Source organism: Mytilus edulis, chromosome 3 (assembly GCF_963676685.1).
Source record: "Mytilus edulis chromosome 3, xbMytEdul2.2, whole genome shotgun sequence".
NCBI classification, from domain to species: Eukaryota; Metazoa; Mollusca; class Bivalvia; order Mytilida; family Mytilidae; genus Mytilus; species Mytilus edulis.
Window position 1 is genome coordinate 99425350 of NC_092346.1, and position 21660 is coordinate 99447009.

General features: G+C 30.6%; 1 protein-coding gene across 2 annotated transcripts in view; it reads right to left on the reverse strand.

Moving 5' to 3' along the window:
• Positions 1-3454: 3454 nt before the first annotated feature.
• LOC139517939 (probable cysteine desulfurase) overlaps positions 3455-21660 on the reverse strand; it is a 31132-nt gene continuing 12926 nt past the window's right edge. The window contains exons 8-21 of one of the 2 annotated variants that reach the window (XM_071309497.1): positions 21263-21404; positions 20795-20834; positions 19855-19913; positions 18830-18903; positions 15464-15574; positions 15119-15165; positions 14100-14304; positions 13277-13344; positions 12634-12672; positions 11797-11908; positions 7557-7712; positions 5777-5830; positions 4629-4774; positions 3455-4029 (exon numbers count right to left, since the gene is read on the reverse strand). In XM_071309497.1, the coding sequence (XP_071165598.1) occupies positions 3732-4029; positions 4629-4774; positions 5777-5830; positions 7557-7712; positions 11797-11908; positions 12634-12672; positions 13277-13344; positions 14100-14304; positions 15119-15165; positions 15464-15574; positions 18830-18903; positions 19855-19913; positions 20795-20834; positions 21263-21404 (1551 nt within the window). In that variant the 3' untranslated portion in view covers positions 3455-3731. The remainder of the gene's footprint in view (positions 4030-4628; positions 4775-5776; positions 5831-7556; positions 7713-11796; positions 11909-12633; positions 12673-13276; positions 13345-14099; positions 14305-15118; positions 15166-15463; positions 15575-18829; positions 18904-19854; positions 19914-20794; positions 20835-21262; positions 21405-21660) is intronic. The other variant, XM_071309498.1, reaches the window with a different exon arrangement.

The following is a 21660-nucleotide window of genomic DNA, read 5'->3' on the forward strand; positions in this document are numbered from 1 at the left end:
ACTTCTTAGAATTTGAACTTTTGTGATTTTCAAAATTTACCTTTTAGAAGTTTAGGCCGATTAAAGTTGAGTTTTACTTATTTTATGGATGTCCGATCTTGAAATTAAGTTCACTTTTATACTGCTTTATTGACTAAATCTTTTTTTGAGTAAAACAAGGAATAATAACAGTCCATTGTCTTTTGGTTCATTTCAAATTGTCTGTTTAAAGGGAAATTGATAAAGGGTTAGGGGTAGGGTTTACGGGGCGCCGAATGGGACTCTTGTAGTTTTGTACAAAATTCAATTCTGTCATAACAAAATCATTTTTGTCTTACAAAACTATGTGCTACAGACTTGTTTTGTGAGAACTTCAATTTTGTGATGACAAAATTATTTTTTGTCATGACAAAATTCATTTTTGTAGACAAAATTCATATTTGTCATGACAAAAGTCAATTTTGTCTAAAAGGTATGCAAATATAAACATATTTGCATACAAAATTGACTTTTGTTACCTGATATGGAAATTAAATCACAAAAGTCAATTGTGTGAGGTAAGATTCAATTTTGTGAGACAAAATTGACTTTTGTGAGACAAAATTAACTTTTGTGAGACAAAATTGACTTTTGTGAGACAAAATTGATTTTTGTGAGACAAAATTCAATTTTGTCAATTTTGTTGAGACAAAAGTCAATTTTGTTAATTTTGTTGAGACAAAAGTCATTCTGTCAATTTTGTTGAGACAAAAGTCAATTTTGTTAATTTTGTTGAGACAAAAGTCAATTTTGTTAATTTTGTTGAGACAAAAGTCAATTTTGTTAATTTTGTTGAGACAAAAGTCAATTTTGTCAATTTTGTTGAGACAAAAGTCAATTTTGTGACGACAAAATTCATTTTTGTGACGACAAAATTCAATTTTTTAACAACAAAATTGACTTTTATGAGACAAAATTGACTTTCGTGAGACAAAATTGACTTTCGTGAGACAAAAATCAATTTTGTTGAGACAAAATTCAATTTTGTCAATTTTGTTGAGACAAAAGTCAATTTTGTCAATTTTGTTGAGAAAAAAGTCAATTTTGTTGAGACAAAATTCAATTTTGTCAATTTTGTTGAGATAAAAGTCAATTTTGTCAATTTTGTTGTGACAAAATTCATTTTTGTCAATTTTGTGTAACAAAAGTCGATTTTGTATGCAAATTAGTTCACAGAAACCAAACTAAACTAATTTGAATACAAAATTGACTTTTGTCGCCCAATTTTCAAATTAGGTAACAAAATTCAAGTCTGTGTAACAAAAATGAATTTTGTCATGACAAAAGTGATTTTTGTCCGCTGATAGATAATTTTGTATGACAAAATTTTAAATTTGTAGTATGATACAAATTTTGTTAAACTGAACTTATTTTTGTTGAACAAAAGTCACTTTTGTCCGTACAAAATTGAATTTTGAGTACAAAACCACAAGAGTCCCATTCGGCGCCCCGTAGGGTTAGGGTTAGGGTTAGGGAATGATAACAAATTTAATGTCGATTAGTAAATGGTGAAGAGGAAAAAATCTCCTCAATTCTTTACAAATTGCTGTTTGTATATTTTGAGAATTATAGCTTTGAAAGCAAATGGTTGAAATTTGTTAAAAACATTTTTGATAATTGTGGTCTATCAAATGTATGGAGATCCCAGTCTCATTTTTCTAGATTGGATAGAAAACTGTGTAGAACTTAGACTAAAAGACCAATTTAAGCAAGAATGGTCGTCTGACATTTTTAATTCAAGTAAATCAATTTGTTATAGAATATTTAAGAATGAATTCTGTTTTGAACGTTATTTGTCGTTATCACCCTCATATCTTATGTATTATTTATGTAAATTCAGATGTGGCTGTCATCGTTTGCCAATTGAATCGGGCAGATGGCATAAAATTCAAAGAGACGAAAGAACCTGCATTATGTAACTCAAATGAAATAGGTGATCATGATGAGTACCATTATATTTTAGTTTGTAACTTTTTTAGTTCAGAAAGAAAGAAATTGTTACCGAAATATTGTCAAAAAAATGCAAATACTGCAAAATTTAACCAGTTATTCTCATCAACTGATATTATTGTATTAGAAAAACTAGCAAGATTCATTAAACATGTATTATCAATTGTCGTCCCTCCTGGTTAGTTAAATTGTGTTCAACATACACAATTAAATGAACTGTCTTTTTTCATATTTATTTACGCATACACTATTATTGTATTATAATTGTATACTAATTTCTCTGTAACTATGTATGTTTATGAGAATAAAATATTCGTATTCGTATTCGATAAATACTTCGCTTGATCTTACTGAAGCTTAAAGGACTAGACAAAAGATATATAAATAATAATATATCATTTTTAATATTAATCATTAATTAAAGTGAAATAATTCTCCGCTTTGAGAAGCTATAATGGTTTAATTTTGTCAAATTAAGCCAATTTTTCGTTCCTTATTGTTAATTTCCCCCTTTTGGGATGGTGATGTTGCTTTGGCACCAGTTTACGGGTTTATATTTCACAACTTATTCTTAAAGGTTATCAATTCAACAATGTAATTAGATCTTTGAATATTGTTACATACATATACACATTCATGGATCAACAATCTGCCGATACCTGTATCTTGGCATTGCACAAGGTCATGTTTTTCTCTGACTATTTATGACGTCTTTACACTAAATCCATTGGATTTTGGATGTGTACGGATTGATAATTTAGTCTTAGATACATGATTTTTTTCATTAGTTGTTAGTGGCTTTGAACTAGCTGTCAGTAGCTGTGAGTACTTTCATATCTGTACTTAGTGTTTTTGTTGTTGGGATGTACAAGTACCCGGCCACGTCCACTTGTTTTTGTAGTATTTGTATTTTTATCCATCTGACGAGTTAAGCCAATTTTTCAACTGAGTTTTATAGTTCGTTCTTATATTGTACTGTTATACCACTGTCCCAGGTTAGGGGGAGAGTTGTGATCCAGTTAACATGTTTAACCCCGCCACATTATGTATGTGTGTGTCTGTCTCAAGTCAGGAGCCTTTAATTCAGTGGTTGTCGTTTGTTTATGTGTAACATATTTGTTTTTCGTTAATATTTTGGTACATAAATTAGGCCGTTAGTTTTCTCGTTTGAATTGTTTTTCATTGTCATTTTGGGGTCCTTTATAGCTGACTATGCGGTATGGGCTTTGCTCATTGTTGAAGGCCATACGGTGATATATAGTTGTTAAATTCTGTGTCATTTGATCTCTTGTGGAGAGAGTTGTCTCATTGGCAATCATATCACATCTTCTTTTATATTATAATAAACATCGATGATGAATTATTCACTTGCAAGTGATAGTCAAATAGTCTATATGTTAGCCAGTGCCATCTTTCACTTTTTGATTTTGAAAGATCTTGCTAATGAGGGCAAAATCAAAACAGACAGACAGACAGACAGACAGACAGACAGACAGACAGACAGACAGATAGAGAGCAAACTCCGTTGTTAGGGGAATGATAATAATCAAAATAATGTTTTTTTTCCCCAGGTAAATATAAATACACAAATACACAACAAGATTTAGAAACTTAGCTAAATAAAAGCTGTACATGTCGTTTCTTTCGTTATAAATGACTGATTTTATGTAATTTATTGGATTCATCAGCTGAATCATCGATGTTTATCATCTTCATGTCCATGATTAGGAAAATAAATTTTTCTTCTTCTTCTGTTATAAATCCTATTTAACCCTACTGCTATGCTTGATACTCCTTGGTTCAAAGTGTCCAAGCACATCGGAATCACTATAAAATCGTTTTTTCAAAGTAATCTGTTTATTGACAAAAGAATTCCCCTTTCTGTCTTCAGTTCGAAGGGAATTTACAAAAACATCTGAATCACTGTTAATATTGCTGTCTTTAGAATTTTTGCTGCCAATTGATTTCTCAGATCTGTCGGTCGAGTGTCCTTTGCGAAATGTTTCTGTAATATCAACATTGTGTGATTCTAAAACAGCTTGGACTACTTTAAATGGATGTCTGCAGAAAACATATCAATCATAAATCAATGAATACGACAAAACGAAAGAATTGATTTTTTGGACTATAACAGAGATTTATGAAAAGAATAACCATGTTATCCTCATAAAATGTCCTAAAACATATATATATATATATATATCATTTATTTAGCCAATGAACCATACCGACCGTACAAGACCCTCGTGGATAGTCAAGGTTGTTAAAACAACCCTCATCATCTAAATATGTTATATGGTATTATTAATCGACAATAAGGGAAATTTTGGTGTTCCAAACTTTTGTTTTGTGTTTACTAAGACGGTCACAATAAAACAGTAATCGAGTGCACGAAAACAGGTAACATACATATTTTTAGAAAACCCCATTATAATCTGATTTATTCATCATCCTTTGACATTCTCTTAATATTGTTCATATACCTAAAGTATAACACATCAGTTTACAGCCTTTGTCCAATTTTTATATATCACGGTACACTAAAATCACACAAAGTGAAAAATCAAGTATGTATAGAAGTTCTTAGTTCAAAGTTTAATCTATGTCAATCCATAGCTTTGTTATTTTTCTTTTTAGAATATTATGACACTACATCTTACCTGTATCTCCTTTTCCTAAATCCGGTAACAGGGAGGTCCGAATTTGACAACATTTTTGTAGCTTCTTCTGGTGTGAGAAACCAGCGATAACACCGCTCTCGGGGCAGAGCATCTCTTGAAAACCTTGTATCTGACACATTTGGGGTCTGAAATTTAGTTTTATAAAATAAAAAGAACATAAATAACATAAAAATGCGCAACCTTTTTTTAAATAAACAGATTTGAAAAAAGAGAACAAAAAAACAATGCATAAGACATTATCACTTTACTTAAAGAAGACAAATACAAAGATAGAGACTGCTATTATTTCGTATCTACAAAGAAATAACACGACGGGTGCCGTATACGGTGCAGGAAATGTTTACCCTTGCGGAGCACCTGATTTCACTCCCGGTTTTTACTTGTTTCTTTAAAAAAAAAATAATATTTATAACTGTTGATGTAAATGTCCTTTGGTTTTGTGAGTCTTTGTTTACTCCTTGGTTTTGATTGTTATTGTCATTGTCCTATACTTACACTCTTAATCGGTTGACTATGGTATCTTCTCTATACTACAACACTTATAACAAAACAACACAAAATTGAGATGCACTGTACAATCTGTACAACATTGGTTAATTACTTAAAACTTTTATTTTTCTGTTTTAAATGAAAGTACGTAATAAGATGCATACGCATCACTGAAACACACAGAGAGAAATATTACTATTATATGAAAATGTTTATATAATATGTCCAGTAGTCAAGTGAATGATGGATTAAACGAAGACCTGCAAAAGATCACAAAAATCTCATGACAGAAAAAAAAGAATAGCATGCAATTAAAAAAACATTCACTAACGCTGCTGCTAACCTTGGAAAAGTTTTACATTTAAAATTAAGGAGATGCAGTATGTCGCAATAACGTAGATGTGAGCAATTAAATGCACAATATTTTGAGGTGTTAGTTTTTTAAAACTTACCTTCAGTTTGATTAGTTTTTTTTATTTTTGTTCTCGTCACCAGGAACACATGAAATCACCCCAGTGTTTTGGTGGGATTCGTGTTGCTCAGATTATAGTTTTCTATTTTGTGATTTGTATAGTGTTTGTTTTTTGTTGTTGTCTTTTTAGCCTTAATGATTTGATATGTGTTATTTTGTTACATGCCTTAGAACTTGTTTCTGTATCTTTAAACAGTTTCTGAGCTTTATTTAAAATTTCCTGAAACACAAAATAATTCTTCACATAAAAAACAAAATAAAATAAATGGTCCATCTTAGATTGATTGCTCGATCTCGTCCCATTTAATGACAAACAATATAGGAATGATATTTTCGATGTATACAATATTTCGATCTTCATGAAGTAACATGAATATTAATCAAGCTACAATCAATTCTGGAATTAATAAATTTCCTTTAAATCCAATTGAAATAAAGGTTGAAAATGCTGCTTGGTCATCACATATTATAGCTTTCTCGTGCAAATAAGACGGGCGAACTATATTTGTTCTGTTCTTGATCTTTTATATACAATGCTAGGCGGTGTTGTCGTAGAAGTTAGAAAATAAAGTACAGGTTCCGGCCCCGGAGCCGGGGAGGAAGTTACGAATCAAATCTACTCTAACATCGTTAGGTTGATTTTCTAGGCACTTTATATATATATATATATATATATATATAAACGAGTCTAAATTGAAAACTACGTTCAAACCTATGATTGCGTTGGATAAAAATCGCAAGTTTTATACGTGTGCATGTAAAACAAATTTCGTTGTAGAATGGTCTAAAAACAGCACAAACAACATTTTCCAAAAGACCAAAAAAGTGAAAAAGTATATTTAAACAAAACAAAAAACAAAAATATTTTTATCCAACGCAATCATAGGTTTGAACGTAGTTTTCAATGTAGACTCGTTTATATTTTTTCGTTTGGACTTGTATCATATTTTCCCTCCGGTTCATCCTACATTGACTCTTAAATTTCAAGAGTCTATCTAAAAATGAGGGTACTTTTTCTAAAACTGAGAGTACTTTTTATATGGCCTTCAAAATACCGTTTCGATCCCTAACATCACTGAAGAGACATTTATTGTCGAAATCCGGATCTGGTGTACTAAAAAAATATTTACACCGTATGTTTGTGGCATAACATCGTGGCCACAAGTAAAATTTGTTTTTCTGTTTAGTATTAAATTTATATTAAGATCCATTTTGTTACATCTTGTGATCAATTTTATTTGGCAATCGCCAATGGCAGTCAGCAGGGTTAAAGAACATCAGTTGTTCGACCTGTTAGTCAAATGCGTTTTGTTTAAATATACTTTTTCACTTTTTTGGTCTTATGTATATAATTATATATATATAAGTACGTCTGAGTCAGTGACAACCCTACAACAGATGGATAGATGTATCCATCTGTTGTAGGGTTGTCACTGACTCAGACGTACTTATAAATATAATTATTTTCTGTGACTGTATCTTACATTAATTTGTAGGATCCTTTACTATAGATAATTTAGCTGATCTGTAACAATAACATCTTCATGCCTTATATATCATGTACTGCAGTACGCCGCTAGATTAAAACTGACGTGGAAAGGTAACACACGGCCAGCGAAAGCTCTTTTTTTAAGAGCCCAGGTGGTCGTGTGGTCTAGCGGGACGGCTGCAGTGCAGGCGATTTGGTGTCACGATATCACAGTAGCATAGGTTCGAATCCCGGCGAGGGAAGAACAAAAAATTTGCGAAAGCAAATTTACAGATCTAACATTGTTGGGTTGATGTTTAGACGAGTTGTATATAATTATATATATATATGACATATATATATAAATAAAATTGACTTTCCAAATCGTTTAGTTCAAAGTCCATACTTAGAGAGTTATTCCTGGAAAACATGTCGTTTCATAAAATCCTCATCGTTTGTTTATATTTTTATTGCTTACTTTAAATGAAGGTCCTTTCTTTACTGTAGAGTTCGTCATCCAGTCTAAATGCCTCTTGTGATTGAAGTCAAGATCTCGTAGACGAATTAGTGTATTTACGTCCATATGACCTTCTGCTCTCTGATGCCAAGTCCCAGCCTGTCCATCGAAGGTATACTAATGGCAAATAAACAGGACATATTAACCATAATTAAGACACTTTTAACATAGCGAAGAATGCTTAAATATTTTTTTAAGTACTTTGGTTCTGTAACAGTTAAGAAATCATTGCTATCATAACCCTATCCTATTATACCTTCAGATGACGTTGACATTTTTCAATAAAATGACGATAAAGCAAAAGGTAAAATAATAAAAAAAAAAAGAAAAAAAAAAAAGACTGAACTCCGAGGAAAATTTAAAAAGAAAAACCCCTAATCAAATAGCAAACTCAAAAGTCCAATCACATCAAAGGAATGGATAACAACTGCCATATTCCTGACTTATGGTAAAGGCATTTTCTTAAGTAGAAAATTGAAGATTGAACCTGGTTTTATGGCTAGCTAAACCTCTCACTTGTATGACAGTCTCATCAAGTCCCATTATAATGTCAACGATGCATGAACAAAACAGACAGACATAATAGGTAAACATGTCAAATATACAGAAATCACCATTGTGTTATAATCTTTATCACTGAAAAACAAACAAATATGTTCCAAATGTGTGTCAAACGACACAATAGACCACATCTAAATAAATGGAGTTTATTACTCTGATACTACAGTTAGCGGACACAAGTGAGTTCGCATTCAAAAAAGGTCCAATCATTCCAACTAAAATCGATATTTTTCAAAACAATATTACCAAGAATTTTTATTAACGAGTTATAACATAAATACCATAAGATGTAGAAACGTTCAACATTCATTAGTTTATTTGGCCATAATATCATTCACTGACTTGATATTCTGATGAGGTGAATACAAACAATTTATTTCAGGAAAACGTTGCTATGCATTCTAGCCAAAATGAAATCGTGAAAATTTGCATTTGTGTTCAACCAATCAGAAAATGAAAACGATCTTCACTATACTATGACCAAATAAACAATAAACCTTCAGATATTTCTACATTTTATGCACACGATGATGCGTTATTTTGAGTTTAAGCATCGTTTATTGTTAATTTTAGACTTTTTTTTATTTGGATATACTTTTTAGTATGAATATTAGAATTTGAGATAAATCTGTGAACATGAACTTCACACATCAATAGATTTATGACTTTAGAACACCGGTATACCGCTGTTGCCTTTATCTAGTATCCCTATAAAAGGTGCAAAACCTTCACCGAACATGCACAATAGTGTGGAATGGCAACATAGAAAGACAAATTTCAAGCTTATATAACCAACAAAAGCATTGTTCTGACATGAATTATCATTGATATGGTTATATTTATAAATTAACTGTTTACAACATTTAGAATTTTCGAAATACTAAGGCTTCTCTACCTCAGGCATAGGTTACCTTAGCTGGATTTGGCAAAACTTTAAGGAATTTTGGTCCTCAATGCTCTTCAACTTCGTACTTTATTTGGCCTTTTTAACTTTTTTGGATTCGAGCGTCACTGATGAGTCTTTTGTAGACGAAACGCGCGTCTGGCGTTTATACAAAATTTAGTCCTGGTATCTATGATGAGTTTATTTATATCACCAATCATAGCATTGTTAACTCATATCACCAATGATAGCATTGTTAGCTCATATCACCAATGAAATCATTGTTGGCTTAAATCACCAATTAAAGAATTGTTAGCTTATATAACAAATGAAACCATAGATATAGGAAGATGTGGTGTGAGTGCCAATGAGACAACTCTCCATCCAAGTCACTATTTGTAAAAGTAAACCCTCATAGGTCAGAGTACGACCTTTAACGCGGAGCCTTGGCTCACACCGAACAACAAGCTATAAAGTGCCCAAAATATGAATAGCGTTAAACCATTCAAACAGGAAACTCAACGGTATAATCCATATAAAAAAGCAACGAGAAACACTAATGAGCCACATCAACAAACGACAACCACTGAACATCAGGTTTCTGACTGGGGACAGATGCAAACGAATGAAGCGGGTTTCAACGTTTTAAAGGGGCACGAAATATAGGAAAAAATATGATAGATTATTGTTCAATCAATAATGAAAGTGAAATAGAAATTCGGTTTTAGCAGCCAGTTTGGTTCAGTTTTGTCAAAACGTGGTAAGAAACTGAATTATCAATTTGACCTCATCAGGTCCGTATTCGTGTGAACTTCGATTAAACCTCTTTGCTAGAGATAGGTTACACATGAACTAGGCGTGCTCAGATAGTAAAAAGAAAATAATGTCAACATTGAAAGTTAAACTAGGGTAAACCGTTGACTGATTCGATCTACAAATCATTCTTATGCAGGTAAAAACGATTACTAAGACATTGTTTTAATTTATAATATGAAATCAAACATACATTAGAAAAAATCAAATTGTACGAGCTTGCTATCTATTTATATCTATGTTTATGTTTGAAACGGGTTATATAAACGTCGTCAGTCCTCGGAAGGTCGCATTGATGGTTAATTAGAAGGCGTCTAGACAAAATTACTCACGAAAAGCTAATACGTAATTTTGAGTTTATGCATCATAAATTGTTTATGCTATACTTTTTTAATTGGATATTCGTTTTAGTATGTTATAAGTCGAATGTGAGAATTTAAGTTTAATTGGTGAACATGAATTTGACAGCTCAATCGAGTTATGGCTTTTGAACACCGGTACTAGTATACTGCTGCTGCCCTTATCAAGTACCGTTTTATAGGCGCCAACTTTTACCGAACCTGAAACAATAGTGTAACATCACAGCAAAGAAAGACACAATATTAGCTTATATCAATTATGAAAGCATTGTTAGCTGATATCACCAATGAAAGCTTTGTTAGCTTATATCACTAATGAAAGCATTGTTAGCTTATATCACTAATGAAAGCATTGTTAGCTGATATCACTAATGAAAGCATTGTTAGCTGATATCACTAGTGAAAGCATTGTTAGCTGATATCACCAATAAAAGCTTTGTTAGCTTATATCACTAATGAAAGCTTTGTTAGCTTATATCACTAATGAAAGCATTGTTAGCTGATATCACTAATGTAAGCATTGTTAGCTGATATCACTAATGAAAGCATTGTTAGCTGATATCACCAATGAAAGCTTTGTTAGCTTATATCACTTTTGAAAGCTTTGTTAGCTTATATCACTAATGAAAGCTTTGTTAGCTGATATCACTAATGAAAGCATTGTTAGCTGATATCACCAATGAAAGCATTGTTAGCTGATATCACCAATGAAAGCTTTGTTAGCTTATATCAATAATGAAAGCTTTGTTAGCTTATATCACTAATGAAAGCATTGTTAGCTGATATCACTAATGAAAGCATTGTTAGCTGATATCACCAATGAAAGCATTGTTAGCTGATATCACCAATGAAAGCTTTGTTAGCTTATATCACTAATGAAAGCTTTGTTAGCTTATATCACTAATGAAAGCATTGTTAGCTAATATCACCAATGAAAGCATTGTTAGCTGATATCACCAATGAAAGCTTTGTTAGCTTATATCACCAATAAAAGCTTTGTTAGCTTATATCACCAATGAAAGCTTTGTTAGCTTATATCACTAATGAAAGCTTTGTTAGCTTATATCACTAATGAAAGCTTTGTTAGCTTATATCACTAATGAAAGCATTGTTAGCTGATATCACTAATGAAAGCATTGTTAGCTGATATCACTAATGAAAGCATTGTTAGCTGATATTACCAATGACATCATTGTTAGCTTAAATCACCAATGAAATAATTGTTATCTTATATAAAAAAAAAATTAAAGCATTGTAATCTTATATTACCAAGTAAATAATTGTTAGCTTAAATTACCAATGAAACCCTTGTTAGCTTATATTACCAAGTAAAGAATTGTTAGCTCATATCATCCTAGAAATCATTGTTTGTTCTACTAGTGTTTCTACTGAGAATACATACACTCCGTTAACATGTAGTCAAGTCAACTTGCTATACAAGGAAAGAATTGGACAAACACAAACATAGGAAATTAGAATCAGTAAGTTGTTGCCTCATTAAGATCATTGGTTTATCGTATGGATGAAAAGAGTAGTTTATATTGAAACAAGATCATTTCGAACATTGTTAAATATTTTGCCTTACCTGAGGTAAAAGTTTCCATCCATGCTTTGTAACCATGTCAACAGCTTGTATTATATAATTTATGTGCTCATCATCATTAAAATATGGCAGATTAAGTCTGGTGAATCCTGGCCTAATTATCAAATATACATCTATAAAGTTTATGGCAATGAAAAACTATACATTTATACATTATTTATTTATTATATTTATTATACTAGTGTGCTTTAAATCAAAAATAACACAGGAGTAGATATAACCGCTGTCAGTTAGATTGTATGATAATGTTAGGCCATTTTACTTTTCTTGAGTGGCAATATTCAATTAAACAGCTATATCCTGAGAAAGCTTTCTACATTAGTGAGTACTTTTGAACGCTGCTTTCCGAATTATGTGGTGTCGTTCTTTCTTACCCTGTTCAAATTGGCTTCAAACTTGCATATGCATATGACACTCTCCTGATAGAAGTGTTTAAAACTAAATTGTACATACATATTTTGAAAATACTGAATACTAACTTTTCTATCTCGCACTTTGCCTATCAAAGTAGAACTTTTTCATTGCCATTTCTTACAAATTGTTAAACAAATTCAATTCTAAAATCATATCAATCAGATTTATGATACTAACGAAGTTTGACAGATGCTTTTATTGGCATCTACGGTGTTTAAAATAAATTGATAAATGATACTCAATAAATATCGTCGAGAAAAAGGGACGAGAGTAAATGATCAATTGGAATCAGTGATGAGAACAAATGTATAAGGCAAAATAAAAGGAAGGATGTACCTAAATCAGAAACGCTCAAAGCCGAATATATCATAGCCATGGATATACAGTATCATCAGAATAACTTACTTTACTATTTCCAGTTTTGTTGGTCCATTCTTTTCGTACCTTTGTAAAACAGATCTAAATGTTAAATAGGTATATGGAGAATATAGTTTATACAATTGTCATATGATTATGCAATGTAGAACGTTGGTATAGTTAACGTTATTATAGCCTGAGCCTTCCTGGTCGTATAGCCTATGCTCGACTTGTCGAGTCTCCAGTGCTTGCAAAGAATTACTAGTATGTCCTATGTGGTTTGTTTATTAAATAAATTAGTGTTGTTCATATATCAGGTTTTTTATTTGTCATTGAATTGTGTTTGTCATGATCAAAATAACGATTGAATATTAAACTTCACGTCTTCAACATAAAGCAACACTCCCTTCTAACAATAAAACCCATGATGAGGGGATAGATAATCCGTCTACCTTTGTGAGATGTATAGATAGGTAGTTATAGCCTGTCGGGTTGGTGACAGAGCACATTTGCAAATATTCATTTGTTTTACTATCTTTTTTATTTGGTCGTCCAATCATCCAGTGATTCATGGAACTGTGCACACTTATTGACTAACTTATTGGACTTTTCTTTCTCCTTGTCTCCTTCAGATATAATGAACTATAAGCTACTGGACATTAAGCAAACTATAAATTCAACTAATACGAACCCCTGACGTTTATCTTTTAGATAAATAATGTATTTCTTTGCTAGGGGTTCCGATATGCCCATCAAATCCTACAAGAAATGCTTACGTTACAACATTGAAACAATATAAAAAAAAAATAATGCCTTCTTTTAGTTCTTTCTCACTAATTGATATTCATTTAATTTTAACTTCGGACAAGAAATATCTTCAGTAGAATTCTTATTAAAAATGTGTTTTATATGTGAAATATCAGAAACAATTCCGATAGATGAAACACTTTGGACTTAATATACTCACAAATACCTACCTGCCTAGCAAAAATACTGTTGGCTTTAACTATATTTTATGATAATACTTCATAGAACCTGTTAGGAGGGTGTGGTGTGTCACTGGTGAAACGTTTTCCCAGTTTCCCAGTTTTAAACCGGCAGCTGTAGCCATCTCAGCTAGTTTCTTTTTGTAACAATCACTTTTGTATCCTGCTTAGTATCTTCTTTTATTTCCTTGTTCATAATAGTGGTCATTCTGATGATAGCTGGACGGTGTAGCTTTTTTCATATAATTTTTTTTACCTGTACAACCTATGGTCGAGATAAGTAAAGAGGGGTGTAAGCGCAAACACCGAACAAGCAAAACATATTTTGTGAATGTACTAAGTCAGGCTGTCTGAAATAGACATTGTTCGTAACTGTTTTTATTTGTAGCTGTATTTTTCCTAAGAAGTTTGGAGTTTCTGTCGTTTGTTGTCCTCTCCAATATTGTTCACGATTCCAATTATCCTTTTTATGTACTGTAATAACGTTTTATATATTTGAAAAAAAGTATTCCACTATTTTAAACCTACCTGTCCATATGGACCAGCACATGCGCAGCCACTTCTAGCTTGTATCCCAAATAATTCATTCAGCAATAACGAAATGAAATTATGATGAACAAGTTTACCAGAAGCATGATGGATAGTCAAAAAAGAAAATATTGGTATTCGATTTGCTGTTTGACTTCCCAAAATATGAATACTTGGATTAATCGACCAGATGTTGAAAGCTTTCCTTTAAAGAAATAAAGCCAAATTCACAATACAATAGATAATCTGTAATATTAAAAATGACGAGAAAAATGTTAGTATTCTTTTACCGTTTATGAAAATATGTATTTTCGAAACGCTGTCCGGATTTATATGAATTAATATTATTAGACAAAACATGTCCCTTAGATGAATATTTGGTAAACCTGGATAGCATATCACAAGGCAAAATTGAGATATTGCGAAGTCCCGTAAATTTATAAACACACCCGAAAAGTCCCAATCTAATAACTTATAATACATGACGGCGAACTGTGTATTGATCAATTCATGTGTGATGTCAATAGTAAAACTATATAAATCATGCTTCACAAAAAGTAGACAGAGGAGCTTTCCACTCTCTCACTCTCTCACGACTCCCAGGCTGTAGTAGTATTTAACTGTTGTGCGAGGTCGTGTGTTTAAAACAATTTTAACCAGATATTGAAAATCTATAAATGTGGTCTCTAGCTTTATCTTACTACATTATAATGTTTTCAAAACATGACCATCATTTAGAAAAATGAAATATATGCATTAGCTCAAATCTATAGATTGAGTCGATATAATTGTTGGTGACCAGTTAGTTAGAAGCAAGTTGATTTCTAGAGTTTGCTTCAGTTAAAATTGAAAACTGACATTCTTTTTATTTTATTTTTTGGGTGAATTGGTCTCGAATTGATGTACACCCCACATATCCTCTATTCATATTAAATTCGTAGTATCAGTATATCTTTCTTGCAATTGTTTTTTATTTCATTTTTTTTTTATCTTTTTTTTTTTTAAAGTATTATACATACTGACAAGCTTCTTCTTCTCTATGGTGTATTAGATCTGTACCAACATTCTAAAATATATAGTATTCAATTTGAAAAATAATAACGTCTTACTTATAGATTGCATTTAGAAGTGTTATACGATATTTTTGTTGTTGTAAAGAAGACCAGTTGATGAGTTTTTATTCCTATGCAGTCAAATAGAATAACATAGGTGCTTGTTCAATATTTTGGATAATAATAAGAGTAAGAATTAGAATAAGAATATTTATTATTCCAACCAAGGGCCCTTGATGGGCAACATGACATCATTTTCAGAGAAATATGAATGAAATTGGTTCTATGTCAATGCATTAGTAAAAACCTTGCCTGTTTCAGTTGAAACACTAGTCCTGCCCTGATACAGCCGATGATATCTGGTGTCCCTCCCTCTTCTCGATCTTCTATATTACTGCTATAACAATGTATTTGTTTCGTCACCTTTTAACAAAATAAAGTTTGGATTTTTATCTTCTATATTACTGCTATAACAATGTATTTGTTTCGTCACCTTTTAAAAAAATAAAGTTTGGATTTATATCTTCTATATTACTGCTATAACAATGTATTTGTTTCGTCACCTTTTAACAAAATAAAGTTTGGATTTTTATCTTCTATATTACTGCTATAACAATGTATTTGTTTCGTCCCCTTTTACAAAATAAAGTTTGGATTTTTATCTTCTATATTACTGCTATAACAATGTATTTGTTTCGTCCCCTTTTAACAAAATAAAATTTGGATTTATATCTTCTATATTACTGCTATAACAATGTATTTGTTTCGTCACCTTTTACAAAATAAAGTTTGGATTTTTATCTTCTATATTACTGCTATAACAATGTATTTGTTTCGTCACCTTTTACAAAATAAAGTTTGGATTTTTATCTTCTTTATTACTGCTATAACAATGTATTTGTTTCGTCACCTTTTACAAAATAAAGTTTGGATTTTTATCTTCTATATTACTGCTATAACAATGTATTTGTTTCGTCACCTTTTAACAAAATAAAGTTTGGATTTTTATCTTCTATATTACTGCTATAACAATGTATTTGTTTCGTCACCTTTTACAAAATAAAGTTTGGATTTTTATCTTCTATATTACTGCTATAACAATGTATTTGTTTCGTCACCTTTTACAAAATAAAGTTTGGATTTTTATCTTCTTTATTACTGCTATAACAATGTATTTGTTTCGTCACCTTTTACAAAATAAAGTTTGGATTTTTATCTTCTATATTACTGCTATAACAATGTATTTGTTTCGTCACCTTTTAACAAAATAAAGTTTGGATTTTTATCTTCTATATTACTGCTATAACAATGTATTTGTTTCGTCACCTTTTACAAAATAAAGTTTGGATTTTTATCTTCTATATTACTGCTATAACAATGTATTTGTTTCGTCACCTTTTACAAAATAAAGTTTGGATTTTTATCTTCTATATTACTGCTATAACAATGTATTTGTTTCGTCACCTTTTAACAAAATAAAGTTTGGATTTTTATCTTCTATTTTACTGCTATAACAATGTATTTGTTTCGTCACCTTTTACAAAATAAAGTTTGGATTTTTATCTTCTATATTACTGCTATAACAATGTATTTGTTTCGTCACCTTTTAACAAAATAAAGTTTGGATTTTTATCTTCTATTTTACTGCTATAACAATGTATTTGTTTCGTCACCTTTTACAAAATAAAGTTTGGATTTTTATCTTCTATATTACTGCTATAACAATGTATTTGTTTCGTCACCTTTTAACAAAATAAAGTTTGGATTTTTATCTTCTATTTTACTGCTATAACAATGTATTTGTTTCGTCACCTTTTACAAAATAAAGTTTGGATTTTTATCTTCTATTTTACTGCTATAACAATGTATTTGTTTCGTCACCTTTTACAAAATAAAGTTTGGATTTATATCTTCTATTTTACTGCTATAACAATGTATTTGTTTCGTCACCTTTTAACAAAATAAAGTTTGGATTTTTATCTTCTATATTACTGCTATAACAATGTATTTGTTTCGTCACCTTTTAACAAAATAAAGTTTGGATTTTTATCTTCTATTTTACTGCTATAACAATGTATTTGTTTCGTCACCTTTTACAAAATAAAGTTTGGATTTATATCTTTTATTTTACTGCTATAACAATGTATTTGTTTCGTCACCTTTTACAAAATAAAGTTTGGATTTTTATCTTCTATATTACTGCTATAACAATGTATTTGTTTCGTCACCTTTTAACAAAATAAAGTTTGGATTTTTATCTTCTATTTTACTGCTATAACAATGTATTTGTTTCGTCACCTTTTACAAAATAAAGTTTGGATTTTTATCTTCTATATTACTGCTATAACAATGTATTTGTTTCGTTACCTTTTAACAAAATAAAGTTTGGATTTATATCTTCTATTTTACTGCTATAACAATGTATTTGTTTCGTCACCTTTTACAAAATAAAGTTTGGATTTTTATCTTCTATATTACTGCTATAACAATGTATTTGTTTCGTCACCTTTTAACAAAATAAAGTTTGGATTTTTATCTTCTATATTACTGCTATAACAATGTATTTGTTTCGTCACCTTTTACAAAATAAAGTTTGGATTTTTATCTTCTATATTACTGCTATAACAATGTATTTGTTTCGTCACCTTTTAACAAAATAAAGTTTGGATTTTTATCTTCTATATTACTGCTATAACAATGTATTTGTTTCGTCACCTTTTACAAAATAAAGTTTGGATTTTTATCTTCTATATTACTGCTATAACAATGTATTTGTTTCGTCACCTTTTACAAAATAAAGTTTGGATTTTTATCTTCTATATTACTGCTATAACAATGTATTTGTTTCGTCACCTTTTAACAAAATAAAGTTTGGATTTTTATCTTCTATATTACTGCTATAACAATGTATTTGTTTCGTCACCTTTTAACAAAATAAAGTTTGGATTTTTATCTTCTATTTTACTGCTATAACAATGTTTTTGTTTCGTCACCTTTTACAAAATAAAGTTTGGATTTATATCTTCTATTTTACTGCTATAACAATGTATTTGTTTCGTCACCTTTTAACAAAATAAAGTTTGGATTTTTATCTTCTATATTACTGCTATAACAATGTATTTGTTTCGTCACCTTTTACAAAATAAAGTTTGGATTTTTATCTTCTATATTACTGCTATAACAATGTATTTGTTTCGTCACCTTTTACAAAATAAAGTTTGGATTTTTATCTTCTATATTACTGCTATAACAATGTATTTGTTTCGTCACCTTTTAACAAAATAAAGTTTGGATTTTTATCTTCTATTTTACTGCTATAACAATGTATTTGTTTCGTATCCTTTTACAAAATAAAGTTTGGATTTTTATCTTCTATATTACCGCTATAACAATGTATTTGTTTCGTATCCTTTAAAAAAATAAAGTTTGGATCTTTACTAATTATTTATACTTCTGAACTGCGGAATTTTTAATTCCAACTTACTCAATTTCCATATGTATAGTATGTTATAGAAATGCAAAGAGAGTTTGTTTTTCTTGAATATGTTAATAGCTTAAAATATAATATATCACAAATTTATTTGGAATGTAATCAAATTGCAGAAACGGAAGATTATATTAAAAGTTCTATATATTTGTAATGAATGATATGTAAATTCCCTATTTTATTTGACTTACGTATATAACAGTTCCTCCTCCAGTTCTATCAGGAACGGAATTTTTGAATATCCATTTCTTTGCGAAAAGTATACCTGAAATGGTTAACTTATTTGAAGTTATTTCAGTATCAATACTTCCATTACGTGATAATATCATACGTATTAAAAACATACATACATTTGTAAATGTATAAGAGTATTTGCTGTTATTGAAAGCCAATTTAAAGACAAATTACAACTGATAAAATTTACTATGTATGCCAGCATAAAACGTAAATCCACACAGCCCCAAAACATTTGTACAGAGAGGTTGTATGCAGTCTGAGAACAGCGAGACCAAGTGGAAATAAAAAATCAGACCAAAAACAACTAAATAGCAAAACTGAACAAGTATATTTTATGATGAGTTTATTAGACCAATTAACAAATATAACAAATGTTACAACCGATACAGAAAAGTATTCACAAAATTTTCTACAATGTAAAATGATAACCTTCTAATAATACATTTATCTACCTGGACCATGTAGTAAGTAACATGGATCATGTTAAAATTCATAAACTTCTTAGTTATAGAATCCATTCAGCGTAAGATTCAGATGCGATTAAAAAAAAAAGCTATTCCGATTCGGGAAAATGACAGTAGTTTTCCATTTGTTTCATGTGTTAGATCTTTTGATTTTGACATTTAATATCAAAAGGACCTTCCTTCTTGAATTTCCTTAGAGTTCGATATTTTTTGTTAATTTACTTTTGTTACATCACTGCCGTAAAAAATAGGATCTGGGATCTCGTTTGTAATCGGATTTCTACACCTTGACATGTTCACTAAAATTTGGTATATTATTAATAATAAGATTTATACACCTTGAGTTGTTCCCTAATGATTTGGTATCTCGTTTATAATCATATTTCTACACCTTAATTTGTTCACTTAGGATTTGGTATCTCGATAATGATAGGATTTCTACACCTTGACTTACTCACTTAGAATATGGTATTTCGATTGTAAAAAAATTTCTACACCTTGACTTGTACATTTACCTGGAGTTCCCGGACCGCCAACAAATTTATGTGGACTCAAAATGATAGCATCCTTATAACTACAAAAGAATATAAATTAAAACTGCCATAATTATCAATAGACCTCAATAGGTAAACATACGAACACATAATTGATCAATTGGTCATAGTTATCAAATACTGACCGAGAATAAAAACTAAGCGTTGATCCGAAACTTCAGAACAGCTATCTTGATTGAAAAACTTTATTGTAGAAAAGCTTAGGTGGTAAATCCATCAGGAAGGGTTGACCTTAGGTTGTTGTTTTGGCGGTCGTTAAAATTGTTGGCGGTTCGGAGTAAACCTCCAGAACTTTATTAAAACAAGAATATGTACCCGGTACACGGATGCCCCACTTGCACCATCATTGTCTATGTTCAATGGACCGAGAAATTGGGGTCAAAACTGTAATTTGGTTTTAAATTAAAAAAATCATATCACAGGGAACATGAGTACTAAGTTTCAAGTTGATTGGACTTCAACTTCATCAAAAACTACCTTGACCAAAAACTTTAACCTGAAGCGGGACAGGCGGACGAACGAACGAACGAATGAACGGACGAACAGACGAACGGACGCACAGACAAGAAACATAATGCCCCTCTTCTATCGTAGGTGCGGCATAAAAACAATTATTTTACGCATTGTAATCTTATCTAATTTTTATATGCTTTTATACACATAGTTTACTTGACGTTTTGCTGCCATAAAGATCTTTTAACGGTAACACAATCAATCCCAAGCATCATACATTCTTTGATTCCGAGACATTTGTCACAGGCGAAACGAACGCTGTAATTTTGCAATAGACTATTACAGTTTCAAAAAATAAATAAGTGGCTTGCTTTTAATAATTTCTTTGGTTTTTATACTTGTTTAATAGGTAAAAATTACATGGAAAGGGACTAATCAAATTGCTTACCCTTTTTCTGATGAATTCATGTCCATTTTCAGATAAGGACCTTAATAAAAGATAAATAGTAACATAACAGTATGTAGTTATACATTGCAGATTAAATATATATATTAACATACATCATTTTGATATAGATTTCTTATCTTTTGTCAGACTCAGCAATAGAAACAATGATGTAAATTGTGTATCCGTGTAAGTGGAAGAACACCCCGTTTTTTTTATATTTGATTAAAATACAAAAGGAACATTATAGGACCGACCTATAATTGTTCAGGATTTCCTTTTCTGAAAGTGTCATTAAACAAAAATTGACTGTGTTTTTTTTATTTCCAGCAAAGCTTTATACATATTTCTAGGGGGAATTAATAAATTCAAATTGACATTTTAATTCAATAGGTACACTGATTTCAGATGTTTATGGCACTAATATATAAAGATTGGCGAATGTGTTGTTCGTGTATCATTAGAGATTACCTCCTGAGGCGTAATCAAACACAGCTAAAGCCCCGTGAGTGTGTGCTAACACTGCTACGGTATCTGTGTCTGTTAGAATGCCTGTGACATTACTGCATGCTGACATCACCACTAAAACATGTTGCCTTTTCTCTTTCCAAAACTGAAAAACAAAATAAACGAAAAACTTTTTTATAAAATGTTTGTATGAAGCCATTTATTTCGTTCATGATTTTTTTCATGGATGAATTTGGAAAAAGTACTACATATCTATGTGTATAAAATTATTATTGAAAATAAGGTATTAATTTATCAGAGATTTTCGTTTTTTAATGCTGATCGGTTCTATCAAATTGCACTATTACCTTTAAAAGAATTGATTACTTGCAAACACATGTTTTTGAACAAGTAGAAAGATC